Source organism: Ixodes scapularis, unplaced genomic scaffold (assembly GCF_016920785.2).
Source record: "Ixodes scapularis isolate PalLabHiFi unplaced genomic scaffold, ASM1692078v2 PGA_scaffold0__279_contigs__length_252992795, whole genome shotgun sequence".
Lineage (NCBI taxonomy): Eukaryota > Metazoa > Arthropoda > Arachnida > Ixodida > Ixodidae > Ixodes > Ixodes scapularis.
The window spans coordinates 65,244,965-65,261,915 of record NW_024609835.1 but is presented as its reverse complement, the minus strand read 5'-3'; the positions used below and the strand labels follow the sequence as shown (position 1 = coordinate 65,261,915).

At 47.5% G+C, this 16,951-nt stretch overlaps 1 protein-coding gene and 1 pseudogene across 1 annotated transcript in view; both read right to left on the bottom strand.

Annotated features, from left to right (window-relative positions):
* Positions 1–10,676: 10,676 nt before the first annotated feature.
* On the bottom strand, positions 10,677–11,330 carry LOC115325468 (annotated as a pseudogene).
* Positions 11,331–12,123: 793 nt separating this feature from the next.
* The window catches only part of LOC120840581, a 48,271-nt gene continuing 43,443 nt past the window's right edge, over positions 12,124–16,951 (bottom strand). Inside the window, exons 6-7 of the mRNA XM_040211154.3 lie at positions 15,127–15,297; positions 12,124–12,240 (exon numbers count right to left, since the gene is read on the bottom strand). Coding sequence (XP_040067088.1) covers positions 12,124–12,240; positions 15,127–15,297 — 288 coding nt within the window. The remainder of the gene's footprint in view (positions 12,241–15,126; positions 15,298–16,951) is intronic.

The window sequence follows — 16,951 nt, the reverse complement described above, 5'->3', positions numbered from 1 at the left end:
AAACACTTTTCCCCCAGATGACCACACAAATTTTCACCCAACAAGTTTCTTTTGGGCGATCGCAGCTCCCAGTAGCTTTTTATTTGCACCGGTTAAATGCTCATTCACATATATGGGGCTGGGGCTTCCGCCATAGTCAAGGTCTTTTGTTGTCAGTCTTTGTTTTTTGCTTTTCTGCAAGACCGCATCGCGTTTGGACCGTCGCACGAAGCGGACGATCATGTTTTTTTCTGATGTTCTGAATGTGGGCACGCGATGGCACACATCAATCTCAGAGTCTGAGATTGATTCGTTCAGAAGCGTACCTATTCTTTGAACTATGTCGTATGCATCACCTTCCTCTGGTACGCCCTTTATCTCGAGGTTGTTGGAACGCTGATACTGTTCTAGTTCTTCGATTTTAGCATTTAGCTTGCGGTTTTCAGCGGTCAATTCTTCATTTTTTTTTTTTTTGGATACGTTCTGGACCACTTTCCGAAGTTCCTTTATTTCGTTTTTAATCTCGGTCACTCCGTCGCAGGTGTCATTACAGTATTTGAAACTCTCTTTTAGGGCTCTAAAGTCCGCTCTCATCTCTCGTCTTAGCTCATCAAGAGTTTTCCCAACGTCTTTTACTTCTTTAGTCATGTCACAGACCCGACGTCACCGTACTTCACACACTCAAAACAGACAAAAAAAAAAAGACAATCGGTGCTGTGTTCGGCAGCAGTGCAGAGATACGTTTTAGGTTTGTATAAAAAATAAGTGCTTCTCACCTGCAGAGATACAGATGATTAGTACGGTATTTCCTTGACGCGCACTGCTGCCGAACTCAAGACCAGGCTGGTGTGTTGGCTTCTTTTATAGATGATGCTGCCGTGAGTTGCGCTGTTGTCGCTGCGTCCCTTGGCCCGTTGCAGCGTGAGTGACGAAGGATGATGTGGTGATCTTCGATGATTTGAATCCGCGAGTAGCCGGCAAACTGCAGAGATACAGATGATGGGACTCAAGCCCGTGTGGCTCCGGTCCAAAGTCTCACACCTGTCCCCTAGTGAGTCTGGTTCGAGCAGGAACACCGACGTGGTTGACCAGAGGAAAATAGGCGGCTCCCTCACCCGGGGGGAGAGGCGGGGGTTTAGTTGTTTTTTTTCTCCATCCCCCAAAGGTCTTTCTGAAAAGTGCTCTACCTGCCCCGTCATAGTTGCAGAGAGGTAAAAGGAGAAGAATATTAAGTATGAGAGAGAGAGAGAATTGAATAATAAAGGAAACAAATTTTTCAATTAATTAATTCAAGGCTAGGTGGCGCAAGCTAGCGCCCGATATAAAGTTAACATCCGTCCGTCCGTCCGTCCCATATGCAGGTGTGCCCACATGCAGGTGTACGCGTTGCAGCACGTATAGTTTGAGTTCAAAACCGGTGAAACAACGGTGAGTTTAATATTGCGTATTTTTTTATTTATTGATTCTTACTCTCAGCCCTTGATGGGCTATTACAGTGGTGGTAATGGGCTATAAAAAGAAGAAGAAAAATTTATGCACACACAATTAAACAAACAAAATCAAACACACAAACAGATAAGAAATCTTAAAGTTATGGGATATTGTTAAACGCTTGTGTTTTTATGTTTTTCACAAACTTACAAACATTCGTTAAAATTACGGTTACATTAGAAATATTATTCTGTTAATTGCCCCTGGAAATAAACTAAATTTAAAACAATAATTTTTAGTGACTGGTTTTCTAATGTACACGCTATGACGGTGTCGCGTATATCCACCAAAGCGCACATCCATTAAATTAGTCTTGTCGATTTTAACTAATCCATGGAGGATTAGGAAAATTAATTTTTGGCGATCACACTTCGTTTTTAACGCAAAAGCAGGGAGTTCAGCAAGTCTACAAAGTTCTGTGAGTGAATGGGAACAATGGTATTTGTTAAAAAGGACTTGGATGGTTGCCGTTGCACTTTATCGAGCTTTGATGAATTTGTACAGTCAATGGATTCCACCCTATTTTTGCATATTCAAGAACATGCTTCATCAACGTTTTGTCAGCCAGGTTTTCAATTTCTTGCGCCGAGTGCGCTTTGGTGGATATACTTTCGACGTAAATATTTGTGGTGTCATCCAGACTGTGATCACGTTGTTGTAACATCGCTGACGTGCCATACTAACTGACCTGTCAACATGCCCGCGTTCGCTCGCTTCGTATCGGAGGTAGGGCGCGTGCTGATATACACGGCGCACGAAATAAACTCGGGGTTCGTTCTGCGTGGAACTACGTCGTTGTCTATTCTTTTGTCGCGTCGCAAGTCACACGACATGATGTCAGAAGTTGGATAATGTGTGGGATGCTGTGTCGTGGTGACGAGCGAATCCCAACATAGAAAAGGAACGGCGTTTTATTGCCTCGGCGGCGGCGGTCGACGGACGTTCCTGTGCCCCGCGCGCCTGTGTAGCGCGCGACCGTGCTTCCCCGAAGCAGACGACGACGAGGTGAGGGTTGCGCCAAAATATTGGTGATTGTGCGTCGCCACATCACCCCCCCCCCCCCCCCCCCCCCCCCCCCAGAGTGGAGAACCCTCAGGGCTTGTAAAAATCCGGGAAGCGTATTTGACGTCCACAACATGTAGTGACTGGCGCGGGCTGCGGTGTCGGGGGTTATGGCTGGTCGCTTGAGGATGCACTCGGGTTGTTTGATTCGTCCGAAAGGGTATATGCTGGCTTCAGCCGGTCGATAGAAACGCGGATGTCCTTCCCGTTCACGTGTAGAGTGAAATCTTTCTCCCCGCGACGGGTAACCCTGTAGGGTCCGTTGTAGGGCGGCTGAAAAGGCGTGTGGACGGTGTCGTCGCGGTGGAAGGCGTGTGTGCACGTCGCCGGATCCTTAAAAACAAAAGGCGTAGGCTTGCAGTGATGCGCAGCAGGTGACGGGCGGAGGGCGGCGATAGTGCGTCGGAGCCTGGTGACAAAATCGGTGGGGTCTGATGTGGCGACGGTGGATTTTGAGGCAGCAATAAACCCCACTGGTAGGCGAAGGGGTTTCCGTAGACTAGCTCTGCGGGTGTAGCTTGAATGTCCGGTTTGAAGGTGGCGCGAAGAACTAGGGTGACGGCTGAGATTACTTCAAGCCGGGTTGAGTCGGGGTGACACATGATGGCTGCCTTGAATTGCCGGTGGAAGCGCTCAATCATTCCATTGGCGCAAGGATGGTAACTGGTGGTCCTCAAGCGCTCGAACCCGGTGGTGAGCCCGAGGAGCCTGAAGAGTTGCGACTCAAACTGACGTCCTTGTTCGCTTGTGACGCGGCGAGGGGAGCCGAAGCGGGAGATCTAACCGATGAAGAAGGCCGAAGCGACGTCTTCCGCGGTGATTCTCTTGAGGGGCCATGTCTCAGGCCATCGAGTATATCGATCGATGGCGGTGAGGCAGTAGCGGTAAGGTCCGGCTGGCGGAAACGGGCCTATGATGTCAAGATGGACGTGTTGAAAACGACCAGAGGGCTGAGGAAATGCTCCCAGCGGTGAAGTGACATGCCTGGTGATTTTGGCGCGTTGGCATTGAATGCAAGAGCGCGCCCAGTTGCGGCAGTCGCGCTGCATGAAGGGCCATACGTAGCGGTCAGCTACAAGGCGTGAAGAAGCGCAGATTCCGGGATGGCTGAGGTGGTGTAGCTGGTGGAAAAGGCTACGGCGATAGGACGGGGGCAAGTAGGGTCTGTGGTGTCCTGTGGACATGCCGCAGTAGATGGTTGTAGTCGACCCAAAAACGGGGACTTTTTGCAGCTGTAGCGAAGACCCACGCTTCTTTTAATGCTTCTTTCAATCAATGCTTCTCCCATGCTTCTTTCAATGTGACTTTCGATGCGTGCTGTGTTGCTTTTCCCCGGTGTTGCGATTTCGTGAAACTTTCACCGGGTCCACGAAGATCGAGCTACCGTTCACGCCGGGTTTCAACAATATGTTTCGTCAAACGATTTCAATCAAGAAAGAGATATAAACCATGGCTATTTTTATGGCAGCCTGCCTCAACGCTGTCTGCCATGGATGGATGACAGTGGCTACACCAGCTGTACTTTAGCTAGAGGTAGCATAACTCTACCAAAAAGATGGCCACCAGTGGCCGCATTCGCGGAGCGTGCAAACGCGATCCAGCACAGAGACACAGAGATCAGTGTTCCAGACTCACACTAAACACCTCCACATCACTCAACCTTCTTTCCGCTACAAGTCTCTAGATAATTAGTTCATACCATTACTGTAAATATAGATCGCTGAAATTAAGTTAGATGAATAAAATAACGGCAAAACGTATTCCTTAAAACTAACGTCACAACTAATATATATATATTTTTTAGCTTTCCCTTATATTTACACTAAAGCTCTCAAATTTCAAAGCACCATCTTATTTAAATCCTATAACGTATTCTTGAGGATGTAAAATTGATTCAAAATGAGCATTTTTTGTTTTTGGATTGATTTTGTAGACTTGGTCAACACCGTCTGTCTATACACTAAGACCTGGACGCATCGTTTTGTGACGTCGGCTGCGTCACTGCTTTGAAGTAAAGCGTGCATATCTCACCGAGATTCTTTTCCGCCGAGCTCCTGCCTCGGTGCTGACAAGGCGCCACCTGACGGCTCCTTGTCGTAACGTAGTTGCAAAAATGATGTGACCGCTTCTGCGCTACGTTGGTAGGATGTAGGTTAAGGTTATTGTTAACAATTCACTTAATTTAAGCAAACGTTTACTGTTGCAATTGACCTCATTATTTTGTTGTACTCCTGGTCCAAATTTAATCCAAGAAGCGCGACATTAGTGGTGTCTCGGCATAGGAAATACAACCCAGTGACCCAGCTAACCCAGTTTCGTGTTATCGTACTAAACACGGCCAAATCTGTCGTCGTCGTGGCCTCGGAGGCTTGCAGAGTGACCAAACAGGCATACACTATATCGATTCTGGAACGGCATAGTTCCCGGGGCAAGTTTTCTTTTTTCTTTTTCTTTTTTCCAGCCTTTCGGAAACAAACAGACCAAATATAAAAAAAATCGCGAGTATGGCTGACCAGGCGTTAAACTTCAAATTCTGATCGCAGATTTTTTTTTTTGTTTGCAATTCGTTTGCGCGGTTTTTGAGACACACACATGACCAATAAAGTGTACGTACCACAGGATGCGAGGGTAATCAATAGCGTGTTTATTTGAGCTTTACGTCAAAGAGAGCAGCAAATAAAATTGACGAGTGTGTCCCTGCGAGGAGAGGGTCTGCAAACACCGCACAACACTCCAAAAAGTACATGCGGACGATTATGAGATAAGACTCATCTTCTAACCGGGAGATCGAGATCAATGCTCAAACTATTCGTACGGAATGGGTCCACTTAACCAACAAGGGTCGGGCGAATATATCCACTTAACCAGGCCACTAGTCATAGGCAGCGAGTGACGAGCATCTTGCAAGGTTTTCTGGCCCACCTTGCTAGGCATTTCTACCGACAGCTCAAGACGCCGGGATTGTTGTCATTGCATTCGGAATCCGTGAATCGAGCGGCCTTCACGGAGAATTGTAGCTTTAAGTACGTATTTTCTTTCGTTTGCTGCTTGAAGTCGGGAAGCGTGCGAAGGGCACGTAGAAGTATATACTCGTTAGTCTCCACGGCTATGCATCCGAGCGGTGCTGGCGGCCATGAAGCTATCGTAGGATTACACCGTAATTTACACACAACTTCCGATTTGGCGTATTGGGATTTGTTTAGGTTTCGTCCTACGCACGTTTTGCGTGATTGCAAAAACAAAATGCACTTAGCGAACAGTACGCGCCCAAAACACACAAACAAAGCAAAGCATAGCGGAGAAAATACCCCGCCTCGTCACGTGATACTTGACGCTATGTCACCATTGAGCGATCAAAGTGCTCCAATCGGTCCCGCTCAGGCCTAATACTTAACAGGTAGCCAGGGTATTCTAGGCTTCTCGTTTTGGTTTACTCTGAGCGTCGTCATCCCACACATTCTCGAAACTAAGACCTGTATGCTTCGTTTCTTGAAGTAAGCTACGTCATTACTCAGTGTGAAAATTGCCTTACGTCAGTGTAAAGAACATCTAAATATACTGTTATTTACTCACGAATAAAAACGACTGAGGCAATGTTTTTTTGTAGTGTCTTGGCCTCGGTGGAGGCGTCGTGATGCAGGCACTCAAAGCCAGATTGCAAGCGATAACAAACTTGTTTATTCAACCAGCGTATGACCGACCCCGCGCCCTGGCTCCATCTTTTTTCTGCCCCCGTCCTAGGCCTGGCCTTACAGGTCCTATTGTCTGAAGGCTAGGTGGCGCTAGCTGTGCGCCAGCAAATAGTCCGACGACACTACATTTCCCCCTGGACTTTTCAAGGGAAAGTCACTTCAGTAAAGCACATAATCTCCCAGCCTTTCGGGATGATTCTTGCGAGACTGACGTTCTGGGTAACGCCTGCTCTCTGCTTGCGGCGTCGCCTGAGTGTCGTCAGTTGTGGTGTCCCCATTTGATCCGGCTTCTGCAGGGTCGACTTCAGGAGCGTCTTCGACAGTGTTCTGGGGCAGCTCCATCAAGGTGTCGGAGGCATCCCAGTCGTCCACGTTTTGGGTCCGTTGATCCCGCCGTGGAATTCGCTTGAAAAAGGAAGCGTTCCTGATTATCCTTTTGTTTCCCCGTTCGGCTGTGATTGCGGTCCCTTGTACTCTCGTCACCCTGTATGGTTGGGGCTCGTAGTCGGACTCGTGAGACAGCGGCGCTGGCCGCTTCAGTAGTACGGCGTCTCCTGGTCGAAGTCCATGTGGCACTGCATGACGTTTTTCATCAGCATAGGTCTTCATTTGTTGTTTCTTCTGTTGGTCAGCTGTTTCAAGCTTTTCGTGGTGGTACTTCTCCGGAGCCTGGGGAAGTTTCGTGCGAATTTTCCTTCCGAAGAGGAGTTCCGCTGGAGTGTGACCCGTCGTCGAGTGTGGAGTTCCTCTTTCCAGTTGCTTCCTTCCACACCAGCAGTCTTCACCGTCTTCGTGACATTTTTTATGAACCTCTCGACTTCGCCATTTGCTTGTGGCCACAGAGGCGTTGTCCGATGATGGCGAATGCCATTGCGCTGCAGGAATGCTGCAAACTCCTTTCCAAAGAACGGAGTACCATTTTCAGTCTTCAGATCATAGGGCATTCCATGGACAGTAAACATGTCGCTCAGCTTCGCTGTCACAGCTTTTGCGTTCAACGAAGAAAGGGTTGCTGCGAGGGGAAACCGCGAGTACTCATCGACCACCACCAATAGGTACTTGTTGCCTGGCAGGGGGCCGGCAAAATCTGCTGCCAGCGACTGCCAGGGTCCATCGGGCAGTGGCGTCATCCTCAGTGGTGAGCATTTCTTCTCCACGACTGTGCTCTGGCATGCTTCGCAGTTCTTGACTGTAGCTTCCACCTTTGCGTCGATTCCTGGGAACCAGAGTTTCTCCCTGAAGAGCTCTTTGGTCTTCACCATGCCTTGGTGTCCCCGGTGAGCCAGTCGTATAGACTGTGCCTGGGCCTTGTCCGGGATCACAAGTCTGGTCCCTCTCAGCACGACGTCATTCTCGGCGACCATCAGTTCATCTCGAATCTGGGCGAAAGGCTTCAGCATGTCGCTCTTCCATAGACGTTCAGTCGTTTTGCGGTCACTTGCCCGGAGAGCGCGGATTAGCATCTCCATTTGAGTGCCTCCCTTGTAGGCTTTTTCAATGTCTTGAATGGTCAACACTCTGGGTGCAGAGGACTCCAGAATGAAAGAAATGTATTCCTCCATTGCGACAGTTTCTCTCGTGGGGTTGTCCTTCTCCACTGCAGGCGGGTGCTTTGCCAGGTAGTCAGCAGGGTTGTCCTTCCCCGAAATGTGTTGGACGTCAAAGAGATAGTGCTGCAATCTGAGGCTGAGGCGTTCCAGTCTCGCTGAAAGTTTTGCGCTCAGGTTTTAGAGCGCAGCTCTTAGGCGCCCGTTTCCGGCTTGAGTGGCGTCGGCGTCGCCGTCGCCGTCGCCGTCGGCGTAACCGCGCGGTGCATTATGGGTAAATTTCTCCGCTAAATATAGCGGGAAAATTTCCCCGCTACATCTAGCGGGAAAATTTCCCCGCTAAAACTAGCCGAAAAATTTGCCCGCTAAATCTAGCGGAAAAATTTCCCCGCTAAATCTAGCGGAATAATTTCCCCGCTAAATCTAGCGGAAAAACGACCCCGCTAAATCTAGCGGAAAAATTTCCCCGCTAAATCTAGCGGAATAATTTCCCCGCTAAATCTAGCGGAATAACTTCCCCGCTAAAAAATTTCCCCGCTAAATCTAACGGAATAATTTCCCCGCTAAATCTAGCAGAAAAATTTCCCCGCTAGATCTAGCGGAATAATTTCCCCGTTAATCTAGCGGAAAAATTTCCCCGCTAAATCTAGCGGAAAAATTTCCCCGCTAAATCTAGCGGAAAAACGTTCCCGCTAAATCTAGCGGAAAAATTTCCCCTCTATATCTAGCGGAATAATTTCCCCGCTAAATCTAGCGGAAAAATTTCCCCGATAAATCTAACGGAATAATTTCCCCGCTAAATCTAGCGGAAAAATTTCCCCGCTAAATCTAGCGGAATAATTTCCCCGCTAAATCTAGCGAAAAAATTTCCCCGCTAAATCTAGCGAAAATATTTCCCCGCTAAATCTAGCGGAAAAATTTCTCTTGAGGTTAGGTGACCCCCCGAGGTCACGTGACACTCCCAGGTCACGTGACCCCCACGTGACCTTGGCGAGGGGGTCATGTGACCCCTCCAAGGTCACGTGACCACCTTTCCCCCCCGATAACACTTGAACCTCAGTACCCTTCCCTCCTCCTTCTCAAGAGCTGCGCTCTAATTCGGCGTTACAGGGAGTTGTAAACGGCTTTCATTTTTTTGATTATGGACACTAGTGGTAGGTGGTCCGTTTTTACTGTGAACTTGCCTCCAGCCAGGTACATGCGGAAGTGTTCTATGGTGGACACGATGGCCAGCATTTCTTTGTCGATGTGTGGGTACCTCTTTCTGTAGGTGTCAGAGCTCTGCTGTAGTAGGCCAGGTTGCTGGGCTTTCTTCCTTCTGGCTCTTCTGGAATGAGCATACCGGCGATTCTTTCAGGTCCTGCATCAGTGATGACGTAGGTCTTCTTTCTTTCATCAAAGTATGCCAGAGTGGGTGCACTTGACAGCTCTTGTCTAACACTCTTAAGGGCCTCTTCGTGCCGCTTCATCCAGCAAAACTCTGTGTCAGCATGTGTCAGATTCCTCAACGGTTCAACCATCTGAGCGAGGCGGGGAATGAACCTGCTGCAGTAGTTCACCATTCCGAGAAAGCTTCTGACTTCTGTTGCATTTCGGGGGGTGACATCTTCGCCACTGCTTCTACCTTTTCGGGATCCACAATGACTCCACTTGCGGAGAACACATGACCGAAGAACTTCAGGCTCTTGGTTCCTAAAACGCACTTTTTGGCGTTGACGGTGAGCCCAGCACCTTCCAGGTGTTTCAGCACAAGGCGCAGACGACGACCGTGTTCTTCTAGCGTCTGTCCTGATACCAGGATGTCGTCGCTTACGTTGATGATACCATCCTCGTCGGGAAGCACTTGTCATATTGCGTCCTGGAAGATTTCGGCTGCAGCATTGAACCCAAAAAGAAACCTCTTGTACCTTCTCAGGCCAGAGTGGGTGGAAAAAGTCGTGATCACTCGTGAGGTCTCATCCAGCTCAAGCTGGTAATACCCCTAATTCAAGTCCAGCTTTGAGAAGTAAGCTGCACCATTTAGGATGCTGATGACGTCCTCCACAGTAGACATGATGTGCCGCTCTCGGGCAATGGCCTTGTTTGCTTCTCTCATGTCTAAACACATTCGCACTGCTTGTTTGTCATGGCGTTTTGGGACGATGACAATCGGCGAGACCCACGGTGTTGGTCCCTTCACCCGTTCGATGATGCAGAGCTCTTCTAGTCGTGCTAGTTCGGCTTCCAGTGCCCTTCTCATCTGGAATGGGATCCGATGATGTTGTCGGGCCACTGGCTTTACTTCTTTCGAAATCTTCAACTTAACTTGGAAGTCTTTCAGTCGACCGAGTTTCCCAAACAGCTTCGGAAATTCTCTTCTGGCGTCGACCGTGGTCTTTACAGCGACCGTCTGGATTATTTTGATGAGCTTCAGGTCTGTCGCCGTCTTGTAGCTCATCAGTGAAGCCTGTGGTCCTTTCACAACGAAGACCGGCGCTTCAACGCTTCGTTCTTGGGTACGGAACGTCGCGATGAACATCCCAACGACTGGGATCTCTTGCTTGATGCCGTAGGGAACTAGTTTCGTCTTGGTCTCTTTCAACTTCACGCGGAGGTGCTTGTGCCAAGTTTGTTCTCCCATGACGTTGACTCCCGCACCAGAGCCCACAATCAGTTCCAGGGGGATCCCGTTGACCTCCACTGTCACGACCGGAAGTTCGTTCCTAGGGCTCCCAATGTGGTAGATGGACTCGTCGGAACTTTTATCCTGTGACGTGCTTCTGGGTGTGGTGGACGAGGCTAGAGAGTGTAAGGATTCTTTGGACGCTGCACTACCTCTGCACATCTTGGCAAAGTGATTTCTTTTCTGGCACTCGTGGCACTTGGCTCCCCAGGCTGGGCATCTTGTCTTCCCACCCTTGTGCGGCTAAACTCCACCACAGCACGAACACTTGTCCGCTTTCTTGCTCTCGAACAAATTCTACGGGGCGGTGCTGCTGCATCTTGCTTTCTTGGTTGACAGCTTCTGGACTGTTAGTGCTGTCGTGGGGCGTTCTATGATGGCAGCTTGGCGCTCAGCGTTCTCGATGCTACGGCCGATGCTCATGAGCTTGTCCAGCGTGATGTCGGCCTCTCGGAGAGCGCTACGACAGAGCTTGGCGGACGTGGTCCCTTCGATGATTTGTGAGACAAGCTCTTGCTCGACGTCCGTGAATTCGCACGTCGCGGCCAGTCTTCGCAGCTTCAACTGAAACTGGACTAAAGTCTCTTCTGAGTCTTTCCGCGCTTGACGAAAAACGTGGCGCTCGTATACCGTGTTCTTTTTGGGAGCGAAATGTTCTGTCAGACGAGCGACTGCCGTTTCATAGTCCGCACCCGTGCCAGGTAGCGTGATGAAAATATCGTACACCTCCTCACCGGCGTAATGAAGTAGCATGGCGCGCTTGCGGGCGGCATCTTTCACGTTCCCAGCAAGTAGAAAGTTCTCGAAACGCGCGTGCCATTTTGTCCACCTCTGCGCGAGTGACGACGCGTCTGAATGCGGGTCGAATGGTGACAGGGCGGGTAGGAGTGTGTCCATTTCGCTTACTTGACGTTGCCGACGTTTCCCACGTGGAGTGGGTCTTCTGCCTCTGTGTTGGCTTGCTTGCTTTGGCGTAGCGCTGCGGACTTCTGAAGGCCTTGCGTAGGGCTCAAATAGACGAAATCCTCGTCGCCAGGTTTTTGTGGTGTCTTAGTCTCGGTGGAGGCGTCGTGATGCACGCATTCAAAGCCGGATCGCAAGCGATAACAAACTTGTTTATTCAACCAGCGTATGACCGACCCCGCGCCCTGGCTCCATCTTCTTTTCTCTGCCCCCGTCCTAGGCCTAACCTTACAGGTGCTATTGTCTTGAGGCTAGGTGGCGCTAGCTGTGCACCAGCAAATAGTCCGACGACACTACACGTCCTACGCACGTTTTGCGTGATTGCAAAAACAAAATGCACTTAGCGAACAGTACGCGCCAAAAACACACAAACAAAGCAAAGCATAGCAGAGAAAATACCCCGCCTCGTCACGTGATACTTGATGCTATGTCACCATTGAGCGATCAAAGTGCTCCAATCGGTCCCGCTCAGGCCTAATACTTAACAGGTAGCCAGGGTATTCTAGGCTTCTCGTTTTGGTTTACTTTGTGCGTCGTCATCCCACACATTCTCGAAACTAAGACCTCTATGCTTTGTTTCTTGAAGTAAGCTACGTCATTACTCAGTGTGAAAATTGCCTTACGTCAGTGTAAAGAACATCTAAATATACTGTTATTTACTCACAAATAAAAACGACTAAGGCAATGTTTTTTTCTTTATTTCCTTAAAACAAACTTGCATATACTTTTATGCAGAGCATTTTTTAATTTCACTTTTATTTTCACTCGCGCTGCTTGAATTAGCTACGCTTGTTTGAAGGTTTTCTTCGATGAACGTGCCGTTTATTGCTATCCATTGCATTAACTGCAAAAATATTAAATATTAATTGGTTAGATTGCAAGCAGACTTGAGTATTGAATATTGCAATTTAGTTACTATTAGTCGATATATTTTCACTCATAATATATCTATAATAGTCCAACGAAAATGCTGCTAAAGCATCTAGAGTATTGACTGTTTTAAAGTTCTAGAATGATATAATGTAACTGACAATATTTTTCTTAAATACCAACATTCAGAATCTGGTTCACCTACTGATCATCGCGGGACCTTCTATTTGAATAGGACTGCTATTGTCTGAATGACTGTCTCTGATTTGTTTTAGACTTACTGGTTCAGCCAAAGAAAGAGAAGTCTGCATCATTGACGGCTTGGCGTATTTATATTTTTTTTTTGGTGAAACGAGGAGGAATTGACGACACATTAAGCTTGCCTTGGTGCGTGGACTTCAGTGAAATAAAATTGCTTTAACTATTTCTCAGCTAGTAGCAGGCTTACGAATCGGCACTTTGGTAAGTGATTTTCGCGTTTACATTAAAGGTATATATTTAAAAGTAATTTTCTCACACAATACTCGGCACTACACTGCCGGAGTATATCGACAAGGGAGAGCGTGCGTGTCATATGTTAGCAGTATGAGCGGAAAGTAACAAAATGTTCGAGGACAGGGCGAGACACCTCCGGACATAAAGGGAAGATCATTGTTTAAGTACACGTAGTTTGGGGGACGTATTTTGTACTTGCACCACTTTGTTTTGTAAGAATAAACATTAAAGTAAAAAATTGTGAACACTTTACCAACTTAACAAAAAGGGGGAAGGTGGGAGGGGCGCGTCTCAGAGGACACAACGAACATCAAACCAAATGAAACTTTCAGTGTTTTTAAATCGCAGGGTCGGTCTGCCTTTCGAGGTGTGGCAACACTACTTGACGCTGTGGATGCGACTTCAGCTAGAGAAATGCGACTAGCACGTCCCGAACTTTTCGCTATCGCTCCCTAGGCTATGAGACTGCTGGGTTAGCCGATAAGGACATCGAAGGAGGAATTACAAAGCAAGATGCCGGAACATCATAAGCCACGTCTCGCGTTTCTTAACCTGGCAGTGATTGTAAGTGGGCTCTTTACCGTGCACACACTTCAGCCAGGACAAGAACATGCGTCGGTAAGTCGCTCATTTAGATCGAGTGAATGAGCGAGCACGTGTATTTATTTTTATCGAGGGATCGCCTGCTTCGACCTAGCTATCCTGAGGTAAGAGAGGTCGGTTGGCCAGAGGTCTTATGCTCCGCAGTGTGAGCTTCATCTCCACATGCTCTTAGCTTCGGGGCGTTAACACACTCGGTCACCGACCTCCCCAACGTCGACAATAATTATGTGTGCCACGCTGCTGCCCTCTTACAGTTCTTGAATACACCGCGTGTTTCACTTTAATTTGAACAAGTTTTTTTGTTTATTTTTTTAATGAAGGTTCAGGGTCAGAAGAGCCCTCTTTTTACCATGTACTTATGAGGCTGGCCGGACATTACATGAGGGGAAAATCATCATGCTAAGTTCCCTGATTAAAAAATATTAATTAATTTCTGAATTAGTGGCTTTAGAGGACATGATGTAATTGCAGTATTCCAAAGGCGTCTGGTCTACCCACAAATAGTTCCAACTAGAGCTCGGTGTTACGACATCCCCATGCGCTCTCGTCTCCTCCTCTCCTTCAATTTCTGCCCGCATACAGGCGAGCTCGTTCTGTGCGTGCCCGGTGGACAGTGCACTTACATATAATGTCCAATGAATACCGCCTATGAAGAGTTTTGAGTAGAGCATACGCAGCGGATTGAGTAGGCATATATTCTGTTACCTTTAAGTTTTAGGTCGACAAAGATTGCAAACGCCAGCAAGAACATGGACGCAGTTCTTCCCTTGAAACCTGCTTTTCTAGCGCAAGCGCTCATGCAGAGAAACCATGTTCTGTAGCTGTGAGTTCTACACGCGCCAGAAAAACTCGCAGCAAACACTAAAATAAAGCTCTTCGTGAGCGAAACCAGCGAGGCCATAGTGTTCTGTCCACACTGTCGGCAAAAAGACAAACGCCAAGAAATTCAAATTTTAACCATTACGTCCCTCTTTTTAGGACTTCTCGCATGTTATCTTTATCTCGGACAAGAAACTTCTAAACGCGCTTTAAAGCACGGTAATGCGTTCGAAATGTGCTTTCGAAGAACTTGGAAGTGCATTCCGCTTATGACCGGAGCACAGTTGATCGAATTGTTGGCCCGCTTTTGGTTACTGTATCTCTAAGACATGTTAAATTTCAAACCCAGTGCCAAGCGTGACCAGTTGATTGCCGATCGCACCAGTGGGCGCTAGATGAACAAGAAATATTTATTCGGCATATTCACATTACCAATGGAGTAAACGAGAGGACGTTGTTTTTATTTTTGCTATTCCCCGCTAAATTAAACAAAAATGAACATCCTTAAGAATGGCACAGAAAAAAAGAATTTGAATAATTGTCATCAATTAATTTCTTGTAATTACCCCGTTTTGGAGAAATTAAACAGAGATTGAGTCTTTTAGAATCGATATTATTCATGAAGCAATGGTGATTGCTGGAACTATGGGGAGCGCAAGTTTGTGTGCTTGTTTTGCAAGAGTTGTGGTGACATCAGAACACCGAGCTCTGATTGACTCTGATTGAACGATAGTGGCTAGACCTCAGTACAGCGTGCTCTGAGGTCTCCCCACTATCCTTCCGTCAGAGCCAAGCAGAGCTCGGCGTTCAAACGTCACCACAGCCCTTGCTAAGGAAGCAGACGAACTTGCGCTCCGCATTGAATGATTTGGGCTCTAAAATAATCTTTGATCTTTTTTATCAAGTATCATATAGAACTGAAAAGCATGAACCTGATACTTACTTTTTCATTTAAAGTTATCGTGACACCCACGAAGCATACCGCGAACTCCTCCTTGTTTACGATCTCTCTGATCTTTGTGGCAAACACGTCAGTCGATGTTTCGTTACTATCGAACGGTTCAAGGATTCTCAGGTACACTATTTTCTCAGATATCTTCTTGGGACTGCGCAACTAAAAAGGAAGGAGAACCAGGAGCCATCAAGAGTACGTGTTCATTAATCAATCAGGCTTCGAATAAAGAAGGCACCCCGCAATGACGACAACTAAACAAAAAATATGCGATATGTCTTGTAACACACTATGATGCTTGAAAGCGTAATTGGGTCTGTATATCATTAGGCGTTTGCTAAAATGATCCTAAATTAATCACGAACTAAACTGCTCGATATACACTACAGGGTTTCACAAAACGTGAGCCAAATCGTTCCTGCGAAGAGCACACATTACACGGAAAACGGGGTAATGTTGTATTGGTCTCTGCCAAAAGGTCCATTTGAGGAGATTAATTACGGTCGGTATAGTTAATTAATGCATTGCTGTCGACTAGATAACTTTTAATGAGTGAATTAATTGGTATGGTTTTAGAAAGAATCTTTTTCAGAATGGAGAGCCAATAAAGCAACTTAATTTTTTTTTACCCCAAATGTTCCTTTGGTTTAATCGGAAAGAAAAGAAGGAGAGAGAGAAAGAGCGAGACCTAGGCCTGCCTCCCACCCCCCACACACCCTTTTCCCGCACTGTTTCACGGGTACACGGACGTCGCTTCGAAGATTTGCTTACCCGTTTTGCTTAACCATTTTGCTTACCCGTTTTGCTAAATCGAAACCGGCCGTCCTCGCGTGTGCTTCTAAGCGCGATGACTGCCACGGGCCGACGCTTTTAGCACGCACGCGGTGTTGTTTTTGCCGAGAAAAACAGCTGCTTATCATCGCCGCTACAGCCAGCCATTGTGTCGCCACCGTCCTGGGTGGTCATAGTGGTACGTCACGTCAACGCTACATTCGCCCATTCGGCTACTACTTCTCTGGACCCAAAATTCACTGCTTTGTTTACTGTCACGAGCCGTGTTACCGTGCTATATCAAACGACGAGCGCGAAAAGTAACAATCGTCTGCTGCTTCCGGAAGAGCGGTGTGTTCGAATAGGCCAACGATGGCTCCGGATTCGCCCCAGGGTTTTACTTTGTGAAGAAATTCCTAATAGGCGCTGGGCAGGGTTCCAGAGAGCGCCACCGTCGGTTAACCATCAGCGCCACCGCGGCCAAATGAGGCAACACTGGGACGGCTAAAATCGTAAAATCGGAAGTGCCGCCAGCGTACCCTCGCGATATTACGTCATTATCCACTCTGAGTGTTGTGTTAGCGCGCTACAGTACCGACTGTTTTAAAGATGTATCAAACGTGAAATATATTAATGTGGATACGTGTGTGGTTGTGTGGTTCTAGCATTAGGGAGTTTTAGTGGGTGCCTACCTCGATAGGTTGACAGAACACAAAACGGGAACTAGCCGAACAAAATTGAACGTCCTGATGTTACGGCTAAATATAAGTGGAAGCCAGCAGACAAGGGCAGTTTTGTTTTTTGTTTACGTTGTTTACGTACGCCTCAAAATTACAAAAGCAGAGACTTCGTCGAGCTTCCCTCCTCCATGATAGCGGAACTAAAAGCAAACCCACTCCCCCTCCGCCTCTCACCCTTACCCATCCTTTTTTAATGTGAAACCATCAACTGTCCCATGGAGCGAAGTCATAGTTGTCTGTAACCGTCTGTAGCAGCAAAACGGCAATTAAATTCCCATTGGCCAAAAGCGCAGCCACGCAAATGC